The 16,540-nt window shown below is 51.2% G+C and overlaps 6 protein-coding genes across 6 annotated transcripts; 4 read left to right on the top strand and 2 right to left on the bottom strand.

The window, feature by feature from the left end:
* Positions 1-415: 415 nt before the first annotated feature.
* Positions 416-1,870, top strand: PpBr36_03018 (uncharacterized protein; the record flags this gene model as incomplete). The annotated part of the gene is made up of 2 exons (XM_029890195.1): positions 416-1,412; positions 1,494-1,870. Coding segments are annotated over 2 exons (1,374 nt in total), but the record flags the coding sequence as incomplete, so codon positions are not given.
* Positions 1,871-2,760: 890 nt separating this feature from the next.
* Positions 2,761-3,275, top strand: PpBr36_03017 (uncharacterized protein; the record flags this gene model as incomplete). The annotated part of the gene is made up of 3 exons (XM_029890194.1): positions 2,761-2,857; positions 2,969-3,036; positions 3,126-3,275. 3 exons carry the CDS (start codon positions 2,761-2,763, stop codon positions 3,273-3,275), a joined length of 315 nt encoding a protein of 104 aa, XP_029752988.1.
* Positions 3,276-3,566: 291 nt separating this feature from the next.
* On the bottom strand, positions 3,567-5,369 carry PpBr36_03016 (uncharacterized protein; the record flags this gene model as incomplete). Its single annotated transcript, XM_029890193.1, has 3 exons — positions 3,567-3,979; positions 4,052-4,826; positions 4,887-5,369. The coding sequence occupies 3 exons, from the start codon at positions 5,367-5,369 to the stop codon at positions 3,567-3,569; spliced, it is 1,671 nt and encodes a 556-aa protein (XP_029752987.1).
* Positions 5,370-6,547: 1,178 nt separating this feature from the next.
* PpBr36_03015 (uncharacterized protein) lies at positions 6,548-8,865 on the top strand (the record flags this gene model as incomplete). Its single annotated transcript, XM_029890192.1, has 3 exons — positions 6,548-6,738; positions 6,831-8,451; positions 8,524-8,865. The coding sequence occupies 3 exons, from the start codon at positions 6,548-6,550 to the stop codon at positions 8,863-8,865; spliced, it is 2,154 nt and encodes a 717-aa protein (XP_029752986.1).
* Positions 8,866-9,555: 690 nt separating this feature from the next.
* PpBr36_03014 (uncharacterized protein) lies at positions 9,556-12,870 on the bottom strand (the record flags this gene model as incomplete). The annotated part of the gene is made up of 9 exons (XM_029890191.1): positions 9,556-10,371; positions 10,472-11,066; positions 11,106-11,399; positions 11,463-11,605; positions 11,717-11,730; positions 11,852-12,206; positions 12,294-12,304; positions 12,397-12,570; positions 12,651-12,870. 9 exons carry the CDS (start codon positions 12,868-12,870, stop codon positions 9,556-9,558), a joined length of 2,622 nt encoding a protein of 873 aa, XP_029752985.1.
* Positions 12,871-15,650: 2,780 nt separating this feature from the next.
* PpBr36_03013 (uncharacterized protein) lies at positions 15,651-16,361 on the top strand (the record flags this gene model as incomplete). The annotated part of the gene is made up of 2 exons (XM_029890190.1): positions 15,651-16,064; positions 16,209-16,361. Coding segments are annotated over 2 exons (567 nt in total), but the record flags the coding sequence as incomplete, so codon positions are not given.
* Positions 16,362-16,540: the final 179 nt, after the last annotated feature.

The raw sequence follows: 16,540 nt of genomic DNA, 5'->3' as shown, positions 1-16,540 counted from the left end.
GAAAGGCTGAAAAAAAAAAAAAAAAAAAAAAAAAAAAAAAAAAAAAAAAAAAAACCGACTTGAGGAGAAACTACAGACGGGGTGCATCGGCTTGAAACTATGTATGCTCACACTGAGGATGCGATCAAGTTGCCACTCTATAAGCCTCGCCGCCGGATACCTCTTACCAACCCGTGGCTCCAATGACCAAACACTACCTGCCTATATACCAACCTACCTTTGGCTATATATAAACTGATCCCGGACCGCACGAGCATCAGAAGGTGCTCTTCAGATGAAGGGTGATCTGTGAGCGAGAACCGGAATTCGGAGGCGCCGGCTTGCTAAACTTTGCCTGTCCTTCGCATTCTTCTCTGGACAGATAAGAATATGACGGGAGAATGTTGCTCTTCATTTTGATCATGGGAAGGCTAGGCCTTCATACGTTTTGTCCCGTTTGCATATTCTCACTGGCACTGCAATGAAATCTACTATATCTGTACTTATTGAGGAGCTGGGCTCGCTCCAGGTCGCCCAGATTACTAATACACATGACCCATCACCAGAGGGTGTACCTTTTGCTCCTGCATCGGCGCCTGGCTTGTCCAATAGGGAAATCTGCCTGGATGATGTCCCTCGCTTTCTGTACCGGACCTATTCGCGCAAGTCGCAAGGCCGAAACGACGACATCTGGGTGACGTCCAAAGATGCAGCAGAGCGGCCCGCCGCGGCCACAAACCGGACCGACATCCTACTCCGCAGTGGCGCCAAGGTGGCCGCAGATCTAAACCGACATGCCCGATGGTGGCCCAGGACTCGGGCGCGGGCACGACGAACGGAAAAGTGCAACCTTGTTTCGTGGACGAGCTCGCTTCTCTTCGCGCTGCGCATGATATACTTTCGACACCGAAGCAGCCGGGACGGCTCCAAGCTGGAAGACATCTGGCTCCACGTGGTTGACACGAGCAAGTTCCCGAGCGGCACCTTTGCCCGAGACGCCTATCTCTACGCTCGCTATGCAGAATTCGATGCAGGGCCCGGGGACACGCTGGGGGACTTGAATGAGACTCATGCTTCCAGCGAGTTCTACTTTGGCGAGTACTTCTCGCAGGGCGCTCTCAAAGTCCAAGACAAAGGCTGCGCAGTCTCTGCCAAGGAGATAGAGCAGGCAGGGCTGCTGAAACTTGGTCTAGCACTCAACAGCGGTATGGGTCTGGCGAACTGGGTGGTTCTCAAAAGGCAAAGATGGCTTCGCAGCTCAGGACGTGACATGTCGACCCAAGAGCTGGACACGGCCGTCAACATCGCCTCGCTTTTTGACGACTATGAACTTCCCATGGCGGCTGCACTTTTGTCTTTAAGGGCATGGCCAAGAAATCAAATCAAGATCATCCTCAGTCGGCTGTGCTCTATCACTATCCGAAGCAAGCAAGGTAAAATTTCCCGCCAAGGACATACCGGTTTGATTTCTGTTGTTTGACTAATATAGCCGGCATAATATTCGGACGCGCCAGACGTTACTGAACTCCTTGACGTGTCTCCTAAGACCGAGGGCTCTTACAGACATCTGGATGACAAGATGCCGGAGCTCAAGCAATTTGAGAAGATCATGTCAATGGTTGCGATCCAGCTGCCGGCTCTTTACGCCAAGAGCCTGATCGACTTTACATCCCACAGTCTCGCCTCTCTCGAACAGAACATCGCCGCGGATGGTAACATGACTTCAAAATCGACCGACATTGCAACACCATCCTCGGAGGACTGGTTGCCAGAAAAGATCACAAAAGAGGAATTAGAAACCATCTTCCTTCGCGAAGTGCTGAAGCTGGGCGAGGGGCTCAGGAATCTCAGGGAAAAGTACGAGCAGGATGTTGCACAGGTGCCGGAATAGACATCGTACAAGGGGCAGGGGACAGGATGGAATGTGCCTCTGGCGTGGTTCGTTTGTACTCTTGTGCCAAGTCAAAACATGCATCTTGAAAAAACGACCGTTGCGGAAACAGAACCGCATTGAACAAGGTTACATCCTGTCACATTTCAGAACTTTCTCCGATGCACCAAAGAAAAATTGGCTCGCACGCGTTTCTCGACATAAACATGGGACGATCTTGGTGCAAAATTCCTTTACCTTCCCAACCCAATCGCGTAAGGTAAGTAGCTAAGGTAGCTGGGGGCAACCTTGGCAAACTATCGGTACACCATCCGCCTACCTACATACTTCATAGCTTATCTTGGGCAGCCAGGACGAGGGTGATAAGCACGCACGGCGGGCGTTCTCACCCTATGTGGACTGTCATCGTTTTGATGTCGGGCCGAGGTCACTCCAGGCTGTGTGGCCGGGCCACGTAGCATAGGCATCTGGAGCCTTTGGGGGCGGGAAGGCGTCAGTGACAGCCGAGAGAACGCTTTGTCACGCGCCCGAACACCTGCCACATTCGGGCTGCGGGTTGTACAGCAGTAAGTAGTTCACAGGAAGGGGAGCTCAGGGACCCCGGTGCAAAAGGTTCGGGCCAGGAGCGGTAAAGAGCTCCCCACCCGAAACTGGCTCTTAGGTGCCCCACATGACCATCATGCTTGCCCACCCCCGCTGAAGATGTCATCCGTCGCTTTGGTACCAAGACCCCTTTCGGTTCCTCAACAAACTACACCCCGCCAACTCTTCTTCATAAAAAAGGGATCAATCTCGTCTTCGTTCCAAAATACATTGGATCCTATCCCATACTATCGTCCTCTCGAAAATAAAATAAAATAACACACACACACACACACACATCAGCAACCATGTCTGCACCACAGTCCGACGCCTTCAAGAAGGCTGTTGTCGATTCGAAGAAGCTGCTCAAGAAGCCTTCGAACGAGGAGCTGCTCGAACTCTATGGTACGCAAAATTCCTCGCGTAACTAGCTAGCTAGCTAGCTTGCCGGGCGAAAAAAAAAAGACAATAGACATGAAATGCCTCCTCCATCCATACTAACTTTTGTTGTGACAGGTCTCTTCAAAGTCGGCACTGGCGAGGACATCTCTGGGGCCCCAGCTCCTGGCATGTTTGACCTCAAGGTAAGGCCCCGCTCTCACCCGTCCCCATCCTGCCCTTTTCACTACCCGTTATAGCACACTGACACGGAAACGTAATCGCTATTATCTAGGGCAAGTCCAAGAAGGCCGCCTGGCAAAAAGTCGTCGACGAGGGTGTCACTCCCGAGCAAGCTCAAGAGAAGTACGTTGCGCTCGTCGAGAAGCTGAAGGCCGCCTATGGCTATGACGAAAACAAGGAGCCTGAGGCCGTTGGCGCTTAGAAGAAGAAATCAAGATATCGCGGAGGATAATTGAGGGACAGAACGCAGACGAAGTGTCAGCTCCAAGGTCATGACATGAAAAGAGGAACGGCGCCATAGTGCGTCCCTTAGTTTTGTGTTTGGTGCTCATTCGAACAACAGACTGTCATGAAATAGCTCAACAATAGAACGCGACCAATGAAAAAATGCCTCATGAAGACCGAATTTTGTACAGTTTTCATAGTTGCCTCGACGTGTATCCCAGGCCTGTTTCTTTATTTTTTTTCCCTTCTGCCAATATCGCTCGATAATTCACCAAATGTTACCTGCCCAGTCGGGTTCTGAATACGACAAGGTTGCCACCCAAGGAACTTCACCATGGCCGTATCTCTGTACCGGCATGCTATATGGGGAACGCAGGCCTACTACAGGACGGCCCAAACCTAGATTCGTCGTTTCTATCGATGGTGTGTCTCTTTTGACAACAGTGGTCATCAGCGCATCTTTGGCGAACAACTCGGGCCATACAAGCACCCCAATCTCCCACGAGGATATCCTTGTCTGGCCCCCCGGGCCTGTCGCATCACCCCAGGCTTGCTTCGACAGATTGGCTGAAGACAGCAGCGCCCAGTCGATAGAATTAGCTCCGTATCTGATGTACGTCTTGATGTGCGGCGCAGCTCGGTTCCGGCCCGCATCTAGGATAGAGACGTTTTGACCAAGATCTGCATGGTTAAGCTCAATGTTTAGTTCCTGCACCCGAAAAAAAATACGTTTCAGAAATCACAGAGACGTACCTTGACCGTGTGGCGAATCGTTGGCCCAGTGGCAAAGTAGGGGTCTTTGATATATCAACTGCTTTGCTTGCTGGGCTGACTGTATCTTGGTGTGTATGGAACCACCAGAGCCATAGCCATCTAACGAGCGCCGAATCTCGTCGGCAGTAGGAAACATGATCTTGAATTGCGGTCTTGGTATAACACCTGCGGTCTTTCCTCGGCACATGGACTCAAAGAGTGTTCTTTGGAGCCAAGTGTCTGTTGGGCCGAGCGTTGCAATGGACGATATCTGTGCCACGACTTCAGATTTACCGACTTGCAATGGCACAGACCGAAGCGCCCTCTTGATAGCTGCCCATCCCCAAGCACTAGTTGACAGGTCGCCAAAATCATGCCGTCCCGGAACGCTGGCGATGAGGGTACCGCGTATACTGGAAAAGTCATATCTCTCCAGATTTCTTACCAGGTCTCGACAGACAGCTCGTTTGCTATCATACGCCTTCAAATAGTTTAGCAGATCAACCTTGAACTTGTGACCAGTACCCTCGGCCAAACTTTCGTACTCGCTGGTAGCTGCAGGATCCTGACCCTGGAGAAGAGGAAGGCGAGGTGACAGCCATATTCCGTTTGTCATATTAGTCCAGTCCTTCGGGATCATATTGGCGGTGTGTATCACGACCTGCGCCGTGTCGTCATGACGCAGAAGAACCAGCATCTTGGAGTGGTGGGTGCCAAATATCTCAGGGAGAAAGGCTGTGTGCAGCACTACATTCTTGTGCTTTTCGGCATCATCCTACAATACATCATCAGCATCTATCTCGAATAGACACATTCGAAGCCCAAGATGTCATACCTGAAGAAGAACCCGGTTAGGATCGTCTTTCTTCCAGAATCCATGGACCACATGCACTTTGACGAGGTCGCGCACGTCTTGGTCTAGGGCATCAAGAAGGAACTGGATATCGTGGAGGTAGTTGAAGTCCCAGCATTCAGCAATCAGCGGATCACCAATGAGGTCGTTTAAGCTGAGAGCATCGACATTATCCTCCTCTCCGAGGTCACGAATACGAGTCAGACGAAAGGGCGAGCTGAATGTTGCTGCTGCAGGCGTCTTTTGGTACGGCTGCTGATGAGCATCGTTGCTTCCAGATGCAACATCTAGCTCAGATGCGGTCTCGCTCACGGAGCCGCTTTTTGTGCTGCTCCCCTCATGTTTCAGCAAAGGGTCGGGCCTGGCAGCCCTTTGATCGTCCGTCTTTTGTCTCTTCCTCGGAGGACTGATGGGACGTGACAATGAGCGGGGGCCAAGCTCAGCCTCTTCGTCAATGCCGTCCATGAGCGAAGCCGACCAGATGACAGGGTTTGTCTTGATCTGCGGTATCAATGCGTATTTTCCACCACGACTCGAACCTGGGCCTTCACTTGGATAATGCGCCTGGACTAGAACGACTCATAATGGTCTAGGTAGGTCCTCATAGCAAGATCGAAATTAATCAGTAGCCCATGGGGAGATAAGAACGATTCGATAGGTAGGTAAGGTATGAGAGGTAAGTGAGGTCATGTCGGATCGGGATACATGCTTTGTTGGTAAGGTAGGCAAGGTAGGTAGGTACCTGACAGGCATGTGAGGTAATTGATTTTCGAGACTACTCAGTTGTGGAAGGTGCAATAATGCCGGGTTGATTTTGGTTATTTCCAGAGTCAGGAAGATAAAAAAAAAAAAAAAGTCATTGCATTACAAGTTGCGTTGCCATACAGTTATTATTGTGCCTCTGACCAAAAATAGGACGTGTTTGTCTTTCGTGGATTATGTTTGCGACCTAAGGTTAGGCACTATCCTAGCAAGCCTAGGTAGGCAGTCCAGGTAGAGAGGAGGTAGATACCTGTTGTAAAATAGCAACTTGGAGGCTTGGCAAGGTACAAGCATGGCATGGCTCCATCCAAATTTCTTAGGTAATCCTATACCCCGTTGGCGAGGCTTGGAGATACTGGGGGCAAGCCTCCACTGCAGCAGCGAAATCCAATCAGCCAATGCCCGTAAGGCGTGAGGCGGATTTATCAAGCACCTCCTGAGTGGACTTTTATTACCAAGGACCCAAGTCTTGGCGTGCTTGGTGGCCATTTCACAACTTTGCTAACTCCTGAACGCATCCCGCGCGCGACATTTGTCACCTTTATTTACCCAATAATCAAAAGTCGCCGCACTTCTACGCACGACGCTGCAACCTAATCCGCACACATCGACCTCGTCGGTTACTGCGCACTGGATTGACTTTCTGTGCCACTGATGTCGCGGTAGAAGACAGTTTACACGCGCCGCAGAAGCGAACAAAATCTGTCTCCGACACCTGCCTCCCCAACAACACCTCGACGCCCGATTCTTCCAAGACTCGTGTTTAACACAACCACTACGAACTCGATCCACCTTTCACTGAACCATCTCGACTGGTTGAATAATCCCGGGCTCCCGAAGATCTCGTCGTCTGGCGGCTTGTTCGCTCGAGTCTTGCCACGATGAGGCCTTTCGCCTTGTCGCTATGGCTCGGCCTCACATTGGTGAGCGCCGCAGCTGGCGCCGGGTCGGACTCGTCTACAGAATCTACAGTGTTCAACGACAAGACTGTCCCCCCGATGATCGAGCTGACACCAGAGAATTTCAACAAGGAGATCAAGGCTCACAAGTTCGTCATGGTTAAAAACCACAGGTACGGCCAAATCGCTTATCAATAGGTCCTTGTATCTGTGTGCATCTGAGATATTCGCGGATCCCCAGCGCTGACTTGTCTTGTGCACTCAGTCCATACTGTCCTCACTGCCAGGATTATGCGCCCACCTACCAGACTCTCTACGAGTTTTACTACACGTCCAAGCCCAAAGGCACTACCTCCGACTTTACCAAGTATTACGATTTCATCTTTGCGAGCGTAAACTGCATAGCATACTTCGACCTGTGCCACGAAAACGGCGTTGTCTCATACCCTACTACTGTTCTATACAAAAATGGCGAGGCTGCAGAGACGTTCAAGGGAGTCAAGGAGATGAGTCTTCTTAGTGAGACGATTGAGAAGGCGCTGGAGGCTGCTAAACCGGGCAGCCGGCCCAAGAAAATCTCTCTTCCGGAGCCTGGCGCCAAGTCTGCACCGGCCACCGATACTGATTCTTCGTCATCTGAGAAAGACACCACAAAGGACTCAAAGGCTGCCGATAAAGACGGGAAGCCTGCTTCAGCGGCTGAAAAACCAACCACCACTGCGGAAGACAAGAAGGCCGATGCGGACAAGACCAAATCGAGCACCAAGACCGACGCTGTGGAGTGGTGGCCTGAGTTCACGCCGCCTGTCAGGAAGCCTGCGAAGCCTGTTGACCCGAACCCGAACGGCCTTTCGGTGTCCCTGACGGCCGAGACTTTCCAGTCTCTGGTGACGATGACGCAGGAGCCTTGGCTCGTCAAATTCTACGCCCCCTGGTGCAGTCACTGTCGGGCTATGGCTGCCAGCTGGCAACAGCTAGCCAAGGATATGAAGGGCCGGCTCAACATTGGTGAAGTCAACTGCGATGTCGAGGCTCGTCTTTGCAAGGAAGCTCCTGTGCGCGGCTACCCAACCATTATGTTTTTCAAGGGTGGCGAGCGTGTTGAGTACGATGGTCTTCGCGGCCTGGGCGACTTGATCCACTATGCCGAGAAGGCCATCGACATCTCGAGCGGTGTGCAAGATGTTGATTTGGAGTCGTTCGAGGCCCTCGAAAAGAAGGAGGATGTCATATTTGTTTATTTTTACGACCATGCAACCACGAGCGAGGACTTCTTGGCCCTGGAGCGTCTTCCCCTCAACCTCATTGGCAAGGCAAAGCTGGTCCGGACAAGAGACCGCAGGCTTTACGACAGGTTCAAGATCACTACCTGGCCTCGTCTTTTGGTCTCCCGTGAGGGACGCCCGACTTACTACACGCCTCTGACCCCCGACAGGATGCGCGATGTCAACCAGGTGCTGACGTGGATGAAGTCCGTCTGGCTTCCTATCGTGCCAGAGCTGACCGCATCCAACGCTCGCGAGATCATGGACGGAAGACTCGTTGTGCTTGCCATCCTCGACCGTCAGAACCAGGACTCGTACACCAGCGCTATCCGTGAAATGAAGAGCGCGGCCAACGAGTGGACGGATAAGATGATCGTTGCCTTCCAGCAGGAACGCAAGGAGCTGCGCGATGCCAAACAGCTTCGCGTCGAGGAGGCCGAGGACCGCGGCGATCAGCGGGCTTTGCGGGCAGCCAAGGCCATTAGGATCAACATGGATAAGTCGGACCGCAAGGAGGTTGGCTTTGCCTGGGTTGATGGCGTGTTCTGGCAGAGGTGGATCCGCACAACCTTTGGCGTCGACGTCAAGGATGGAGAGCGCGTCATAATCAACGATGAGGATGTAAGTCTTTCGCAATACTGTTGTACTGTTACCGGGGTTGCATGCACAGTCGCTAACCAACCGTGCCTGCAGAACCGTCGCTATTGGGACCAGACTATCACTGGAAACTACATCTTGCCGTCTCGGACATCCATCCTCGAGACCATCGGCCAAGTTACCCGGAATCCTAACAAGATCAAGCCCAAGTTGACCATTTCGAGCTTCGAAAAGATCTTTTTCGATATTCGCATGATCTTCCAAGAACACCCTTACCTGACCGCCGGTTGCATTCTCGCTTTGGCACTGGGCGGCGCCTCCTGGTTCCGTGGACGTCTTCGCCGCACCCGTGGCCACTTCCGACTTGATGATAGCTTGGGTAGGAATGAGCTCAAGGCTCCTCTTCTGGGTGCCAACGCCAACGGCAAGGTGGACTAAAGAGAAGGCCGAAACGCAACTATTCATGCATTTAGGGGACGATCTGGGGAGTCATCCTGGATACGAAGTTGGGATTCTTTTTTTTTTTTTTTTTTCGTTTTCTCGTATTTTTGCTTTCCTTTCCTTTGTACAGCGGAGTCGAACGACGAATGGTTTGCAGGATCCGGCCACGAAAGCCTCGGACGCCATGTTCAAACCCAACTGATATGAAATACGCTTGTATAATACTTTCTGTCTGCATTCCGTGTCATATATCAAGCTGGCGACTCTGGCCCGGTTACCTTTTCTGGCCTGTTCAGCTCTTGCGTCCGGCTACACTTGGCGCCGCTTCGTGCGGCTCTGGTATGGAATATTAGTGGTTGGTGGGCAGTGATAAACCGTCCGGGAAATGGGCGAATTGCTTTTTCAAAGAGTCAGTCAACGATAGCTTGTGGGGAAGTGATTGGGCGCCTTTGATTGCGTCATTTAATTTCTTGGGCACTGGAGTACTGAATAGACTACGATCTCGTTTACCCTTGTCATGGCTCATCACTTTGACTTGGAGACCTGGGAAATACCCGTTTAGGATTGGCGACTGTTGATGCCGATACCAAGTATGTCTGTAGGAGAGTAGAAGTAGCTAGGAAAGAGAGCAATCTACCCGAACCTCAGACAGAACAGCCCATGCATTGGTCTTTGTCAGCTCTCGGTTTAGGTGTACAGCTCGTCTGTAAACGCATTCAGAGATAGACCCTGCTTGGCCATTTCGGGAACATCGACAAGAAAATCCAGTGGCATCTCGACCAGTGAGCCCCTGATGCGGGAGAGCCAATCCTTGAGCTCCGCCACACCACCAGGGAACTCGTCCCGCACGACGTGGCCGTAATTGACCTTGCCCGAGTTGTCCTCGTCGTGATGCTCGTCTCCCTCCTTGGCCTCGGCGCCAGGGATGATGAAGTGCCGCGAGAAGAAGTTGTCGTATTCGTCCCAGTTTCGCACGGCGTTGTTGGGAACATTGTGGAATGCCTTGCTGAATACCTCGGTATTGGTGCGTGCTGTGTTGCGCCAAAGCTCCAGGAATCGCGTGCTCACTGGGTCCTGCACCAGGACGTCGGCCGGCGAGTCCCAATCGTACTGGTTGGGGTCCCTGGTCACCGGGGTCCAGTTGGCATCGGGTCGGTCGCACTTTTGGTCGGGAAGAAGACCTAGGTGTTTGCGGAAGAGCTGACGGCGCAGTGAGGTGGCAAATCGAGAGGCTATAAATTCCTGATCGTTCATGCGGGAACGCACAGGTGTGGGATCCTCGATGACAACGGCGATTTCCGAGTCGTGGTTACCGAGCTGTGACCGATCGTTGAGATTGGCAGACCCGCATATGACGAGACGGTCATCAGCAATGAGAACCTTGGAGTGGATGTAAAGCTCCTCCGAGACAAAGGCGTCCATTTCAGATTCAGGACTACCATGCCAGGGGACGCTGTGAATTTGCGGACCGCCGTCCATGTAGCAGGCGCTTATGGTGTCCCACTGGTTTTTTTGGTTTTTTTTTTTTTTTTTTTGTCAATGTCAATTGTTAGTCTCGTCTGGGTCCAGGGCCGCTAATTCATTGCTAGGAAGGGACACTTACGCTGCGATCCTCCGTCTTTGAAGCAGCATCCTGGTATCGACGGTACTGTTCACCGTAGCGTCCCTCGTTCTGTTCACGCATATCGTGATGCCTCTCGGCATTATCGTCAAATTCCCGGCGAGCATCTTCGTATTGGACGCCACTCTCCGATTCCGCCCTTTGCATCGTTTCGCTTGTGTTGATACGGTCATAGTTCCGCAGGTTGTAGAACGATATATAGCGGCCGGGATCGTCAACGCCTTGCTGCCGTGCTACCTCCATGATACTGTGTCCACCCCGGGAGATGCTGTTGTATTGATACTCCATGATTGCACGAGTCCCCAGGGCACCGTCTGACTTAAGATCGCCGGCGAAGGCAGGAACCGCTGGCATCAAGACGAAGATGTGGAACACCTCGTTGTTCTGATGGGCCCGCACTATACGATTGACAATCGCTGCACCAAGCTGGTTCTCCACCGGTCGCTGGTGGTTACCCGTGGCCGTGATGAAGAACTGGTTCTCGATGTACACAAAATGCTGGGCGTTGGTGATGGCGTCGATGTAGGCGTTAGCTATCGAGTGCTCTGTCGCTTTCCCCGAGCTCCACTGCGTGGCGCTGCAATGTACATGGTCGTTAGTGCAAGTTCACATTAACTAGTAGACGTTGACACGGAATAACACTTGCCTCCTAGTAAGCTGTATATGGGCTTCACTGCCATTACCGGCATCCCGACCTTCGCCGGCGCTCCGATTGTGCTGCTCCTGCGCGGCATCTTGGCCCTGTAGGTAACGGTCAAGGTGACGGTGGAAGTGGCGTTGGAGACCACCAAAGTAATGCTCGCCCTCGGGCAAAAGACCTGGTGCCGGAGGCGCGTGCGTCCCAGGTACATCAATGGGTTTGTAGTCACGATCAGTTCTAGTCCTGTACTTCTTTTCGTAGAGATAGTTCCTGCCATCAAGAAGAGTTAGTGGGACACATTGTGTGCAAGCAAAGCTTCTGATTTCGACTCACCAGCGCTCGGCAAAATGAATAAGGAGACTGCCAACAATGTTGCCGCTCAAACTGATGGAAATATCGGACCAGCCCATCCTCGAGTTTTTGGTGCGATCCAGTTTGTTGTTCTCCCATCTGTCTACATTTTCAAAATCATAGACCTATTGTTTTCAAATAGCGACGGTCAGACTGGGCTATTCGAGTTTAACAACCAAGGAAAGTCTCTATTTCCGAGTGCTAGACGAAGGCTCGGTAGCAAATTCACAACTTACTCTGGCGTTGTTGTCTGCAAACACCGAATGTCAGCGATTGGATATGTGCTGATTATTTCAGGAGGTTAAGGGAGCTAGGAGTGGCTTCTACGGCCCTAGAAGCGACACGGGCACTTCAGAAAATAGTACACTTACAGTCTTGTCCGGGGAAGACAATCTTCTCTAGATCTCCGGGGTGAACGTCGGCGATGGGGTGGCTATTGGTATCATATCTGCCGAAGCACATATCCAGCCCTCCCATGAACGCAACATGATTATCCACAATCAGAAGCTTTTCATGGTGTGCCCAGTAAAGGACAATGTCATCTGCTGTGCCATACAGACTCTTGAGTGTGTCAAGAGGTAAGGTAGAAAGCTTAAATGAACCCAAAGAAATGTTCTGGAACGAGTCTGCAAGCTCAACGCGGACGTCGTTGGCATTTGGGGTGTGGTCAGGATGACGGAAAACTTTAATGTTGGGATGTAGTCCTTCAAGCCAATGTTTGGTGTGCTACGGTTTTTCGAGTAGGCTGGATGTCAGTACGTCAAGGTTCAGACTTTCATTGGCACATATAGCAATTACTGTTCTCCAACTTACTGCCGAGTTCACTGCGTAATTTTAGCGGGTTAGTCATTGTTGCACAAGCCTGGCACTATGCACCACTATGAGACTGGGGAGTTGAGAAATGGAGGGCTCCTACATGTCAATGCCTGGGGCACTTCCTTGTAAACGACAATCCTTATTTGCACGCCCCGTTCGGCCGCAGCTTGAAGCATACGGTCTAGGCGATACTGCTCATTGCGGGCAGGGGGCCGACGCAAGTAGAGCTCGGGACTCAACCACCAGTCTAGGATGTAGATACTTTCTCTTGCCTCTGTATTACAGGTCAGTTTTGAAGCAGCAAGCTTGGTGACCATGTCAGTCGAAAATCTGACTGTAAACAAAGGCACCTACCTTCAAGGGCATGAGAGACGGCCCAGAAATACGACGCGCCGTCAACGTACCACTTGGGGGTTCCAGATGTCTGAGGGCTGAACGAGTGATAACGATTGTTGGTGTGTTCCACAGGATGAGAGTTATCACATGTTCCCTCATTAGTGTGGGAGTGCTCCTCTGGCTCCTGGCCCAGCAGCTCGTCGACTTTATCCTCGAGCTTCTGTAGGAATTTATGCATCGTGCTGGAGCAAGCGCCGACTCGCGGTAGATGTCTTTTTGTACCTTGAAGCTAATTGGAAATTTATGAAATGATGTTTAGGTTCGATAATGAGAATGATGACAATCTTGACAGGAGCTCAGTCAGGGTTGAAATCTAACGGGACTGTATCTTGATCTATGGTGGTAAGAAATATTCAGACCTGGTTTTATTGCGGGCGTGGAGCAGGTAGACAAAATCCTCAGTTACACCGGGAAGTGGAAGCGTTGAATGCATGATTGAGGGGTAATTTTGGTTCCCTCGCACCAGTTGCGTGTAGTAGTCAGGTGATGTCACATAGAGTAGCGGTAGGCTGTGATAGGGCGTGCACTGACCGACGTTGTCAGGACTAGTCGATAAGGTAAGGAAGGTACATCTAAGACAAAGGCATTCAAAACAAGGTTAGGACCTCTAGCTATGATGTTGATCCATCAATGGTCCCTTGCTTCGTTGACCCCGCCAGCAAACCCCAATGCGACGGCGGGACACCGTCAAACAAAGCATCCTCTTAAACTCGGGGGAAATTTCAGCCTCTACCACTGCCCGTCGGTGTCGCTAACGATGCAAGTTATGTCCCTGAGTCGCACGCATTCTCGACACTTAGATGGACTTCACGTTGGCTCATTTGTCGCCCATGACTACAGAAATAGCCGACAACGAAGTTGATCATCTTCACATCTCGGAACATTTTCATTTGCTACCATCATGATGATGTGTTGGCTGCACTTATCCGTCAGACTAGAAAGAGGACTTCGTCAGTGCTTGCAGAGTCATCGCTGTCAACATCAAGGATGCCGCCCGCCATGTGCTAAGCACTCTCCCGATCCTACGATAACTCATAAGCCGTTGACAGGTCGGATGAGGGAATCACGCGCAGCCGTGGAAGCCATACGAAGCCGTCTGTTGTTTAAGCAATGTAGCTTTCCAGGCTGTCGGTAATGACCGTACGGAAGCAAATATTACCCATTGTTCCATCCGTAAAGCCCGAAAGGATATCCAAACAAGTCTAGGGACATCCAACCGATACGGCAACCTGCCTTCATGCTCGGGATACGACGGGACCCGGCCATGTATAATGACCTGAAATTAATGTTAGTCGTTGAAGTCGGCATCGTTTCCGGATAACGTGACACCAACGAAAGGCATTTCAGTCGAGGCCGAAAAGGTGGAGGATATAGACCAGCGCAAATCCGTCCATATCAGTAAACACAGCAGTTAATATACCATGAGTGCTGTCCACGTGGCACGCACAATCCAGGCCCCAAAACGTCCAGCCGAAAAGTCGTCAAGTCCGGAAGCCGGTAAGGGTCCCGGAGCCGAGGCCGGGGTATAAAAAATCCCAAAGCTGTTCCTGTTTTGGACTAAGAACTGGAGTAGAGGTGGATTGGTCTAGGTATTGGCATCGGTTGCCAAGCGTTGGCGAGCGAGATCTAGAAACCAATTACAGATTTGCCACACCCAGTTCATCATGATCCATGCCTCACGTCACCGATACCCCAGTTCCAGTGTGAGGTTGGGTATTATTGGTGGTGCAACAGTTTTGCTGTAAGAACAATTCTTCCTGGCGCGTCAAAAGGGAGGAAATACCCACACTGTTACCTATACCACTTCCTACAGCACCGCTTATACCACCGCTTGTTCCACTATGCATATAAAAGAAGGTAATGACCTCCAGCCTGTCACAACAAAAGGGAGGAAAGACTGCGCGGCTGCAGTGGCAAGGTTTTGACGGGCTCTGTATTTTCAAGAAATTTTCAGCTTGACAATGTAGCTACCCACATCCTTGCCGACGCCGTGAATTTCACACGGCCATCGGGATTGGAAGCCTTGTTCTTGAGGTAATTTACGGATAGGTTGGCAGCCAGCCTGCCTCAATATCGTCGGCTTCTTAATAACAATGAAGCTTTTGGTATCCGCAGAGGTAAGAGGTAGCGGTACATATGGCGGTGCAGGTGGTGGGTAGATAGGCAGAATAACAAGCCCGCAAGCCCGGGAGTTAGGCAGGTCTTGGAAAATATTTATCAAGTACTGGTACTGGGTGGATCCAAATGTGCAGGCCTGATGAAGAATCGTGAATGCTTTTTAACGTGCCACTTTCTCTGTGCTCCCCTTGAGCCGCTGACCGATCCAAGCAACGGAACGAGTAATTCAGCCCCATAATCCAAGTTGATCATAAGCCAGCCCTGTACTGGGTACTTGTTGTCGCTACCGGTTTTTATGGGCCCTGCAGCTCTTTTGTTGGCAACTGAAAAGTATCCGGTACTTGATTGCTTTTGATCCGCATTCCCCCACTCGTCAACTCGTTAACTCTTTCCTCATAGCCTGGTTGAGCGCCCCTCTAGCGGGCTCATGATATACATTACCAGCAAGCCCTCTCATCAATAAGGACGCAGCAGTTGGAAGATCTGAGTTTGATAACCACTTTGATAATATCTTTCGGCCACACTTTAAAGACTGTTTGTTGTACTCGAACTTCCGAACCCCAAGTGCGACGTTCTATTTCTGTGTTACACAAGAATTAAAACTCGCAGGCTTGTCACGTGCAAGACCAGGCCTCCTCCTCACTGGCATCACGCAGGTGCTACTGTTCTGGAACGATAGTAAGATAGCTTTGACGGCTGGACAGTGAGTGGTACCTCAACAAGCCAGTTTCTGTGAAAAATAAAAAAAAAAAATAAAAAAAAAATAAGAAGATAAAAAAAACCAGGTGCAATGTTAAGTAAACGGATCCGCCGCACATGGACTAACCACAAAACCAAAAGAAAACCGCCGACAAAATGCCACTATCAACATACATCTTCTCCGCACCCGCTCACACCCACCTCACCCCCTACCTTGCCGCTCTCCACGGCACCTGCATCACACATGATCACCTGATAGACGCTTTCCTGCCACCCTTGAACAACGACAAGCTGCTCGCCTGGTGGAAGTCAAAGATCGCCGACACCCACCTCGTCATCATCCTCCTCCTGAACGAGTCGGAGCCCGGCACGCGTGCAAAGGGACCAGAGCTTGTCGGCGCCGCGCTCCTGCGCATCCCCGAGGCCGAGACGAGCCCTTTCCGCGCCACTGTGGACAATATTCTCGTCCTCCCGCGCTTCCGGAGGCAAGGGGGTGCCAGGACGTTGATCCAAGCCCTTCAAGCGCAGGCTCTTTGTATGGGCAGGACCATGCTGGTAAGTGTTTTTTTTTTTTTTTTTTTTTTTTTTTTTTTTATACCTTGTCTCATTTTGTTCTGTCACTGGTCCACGAGATGCCACGAGATTTCCCGGGATTGATAGTCTTGAATGCTGACACGCTCTTTTGGGACCGAACGAAAGACGGCAGATGCAGAGGCCGGAAGCGTAGGCGAGCAAGTCCTCAAGAATTTCGGCTTCAGGGAGGTTGGCAGGATACCCAATTACGCCATCAGCCCCGCGGATCATACCAAGAGAGATCAGACAATTCTTTGCAAGGATCTGCTTACCTCCTGACCACAACGACCATGTAAAGGCCTTTTAGGGACGAGCCCATGGTGACTTGCCCGGAAGCGCTAGTTTAAAAAGTACCAGCATGGGTTGCATGCGTCGTTAAGTTGTTTGATAGCTATCTATCTATCTACCTACCTACACCCCACTGACCACAGCAGTCATCTATCCATGCAGAGCTACCT

Source organism: Pyricularia pennisetigena, chromosome 3 (assembly GCF_004337985.1).
Source record: "Pyricularia pennisetigena strain Br36 chromosome 3, whole genome shotgun sequence".
NCBI classification, from domain to species: domain Eukaryota; kingdom Fungi; phylum Ascomycota; class Sordariomycetes; order Magnaporthales; family Pyriculariaceae; genus Pyricularia; species Pyricularia pennisetigena.
The sequence above is the reverse complement of the archived record's forward strand: the minus strand, read 5'-3'. Positions and strand labels throughout refer to the sequence as shown.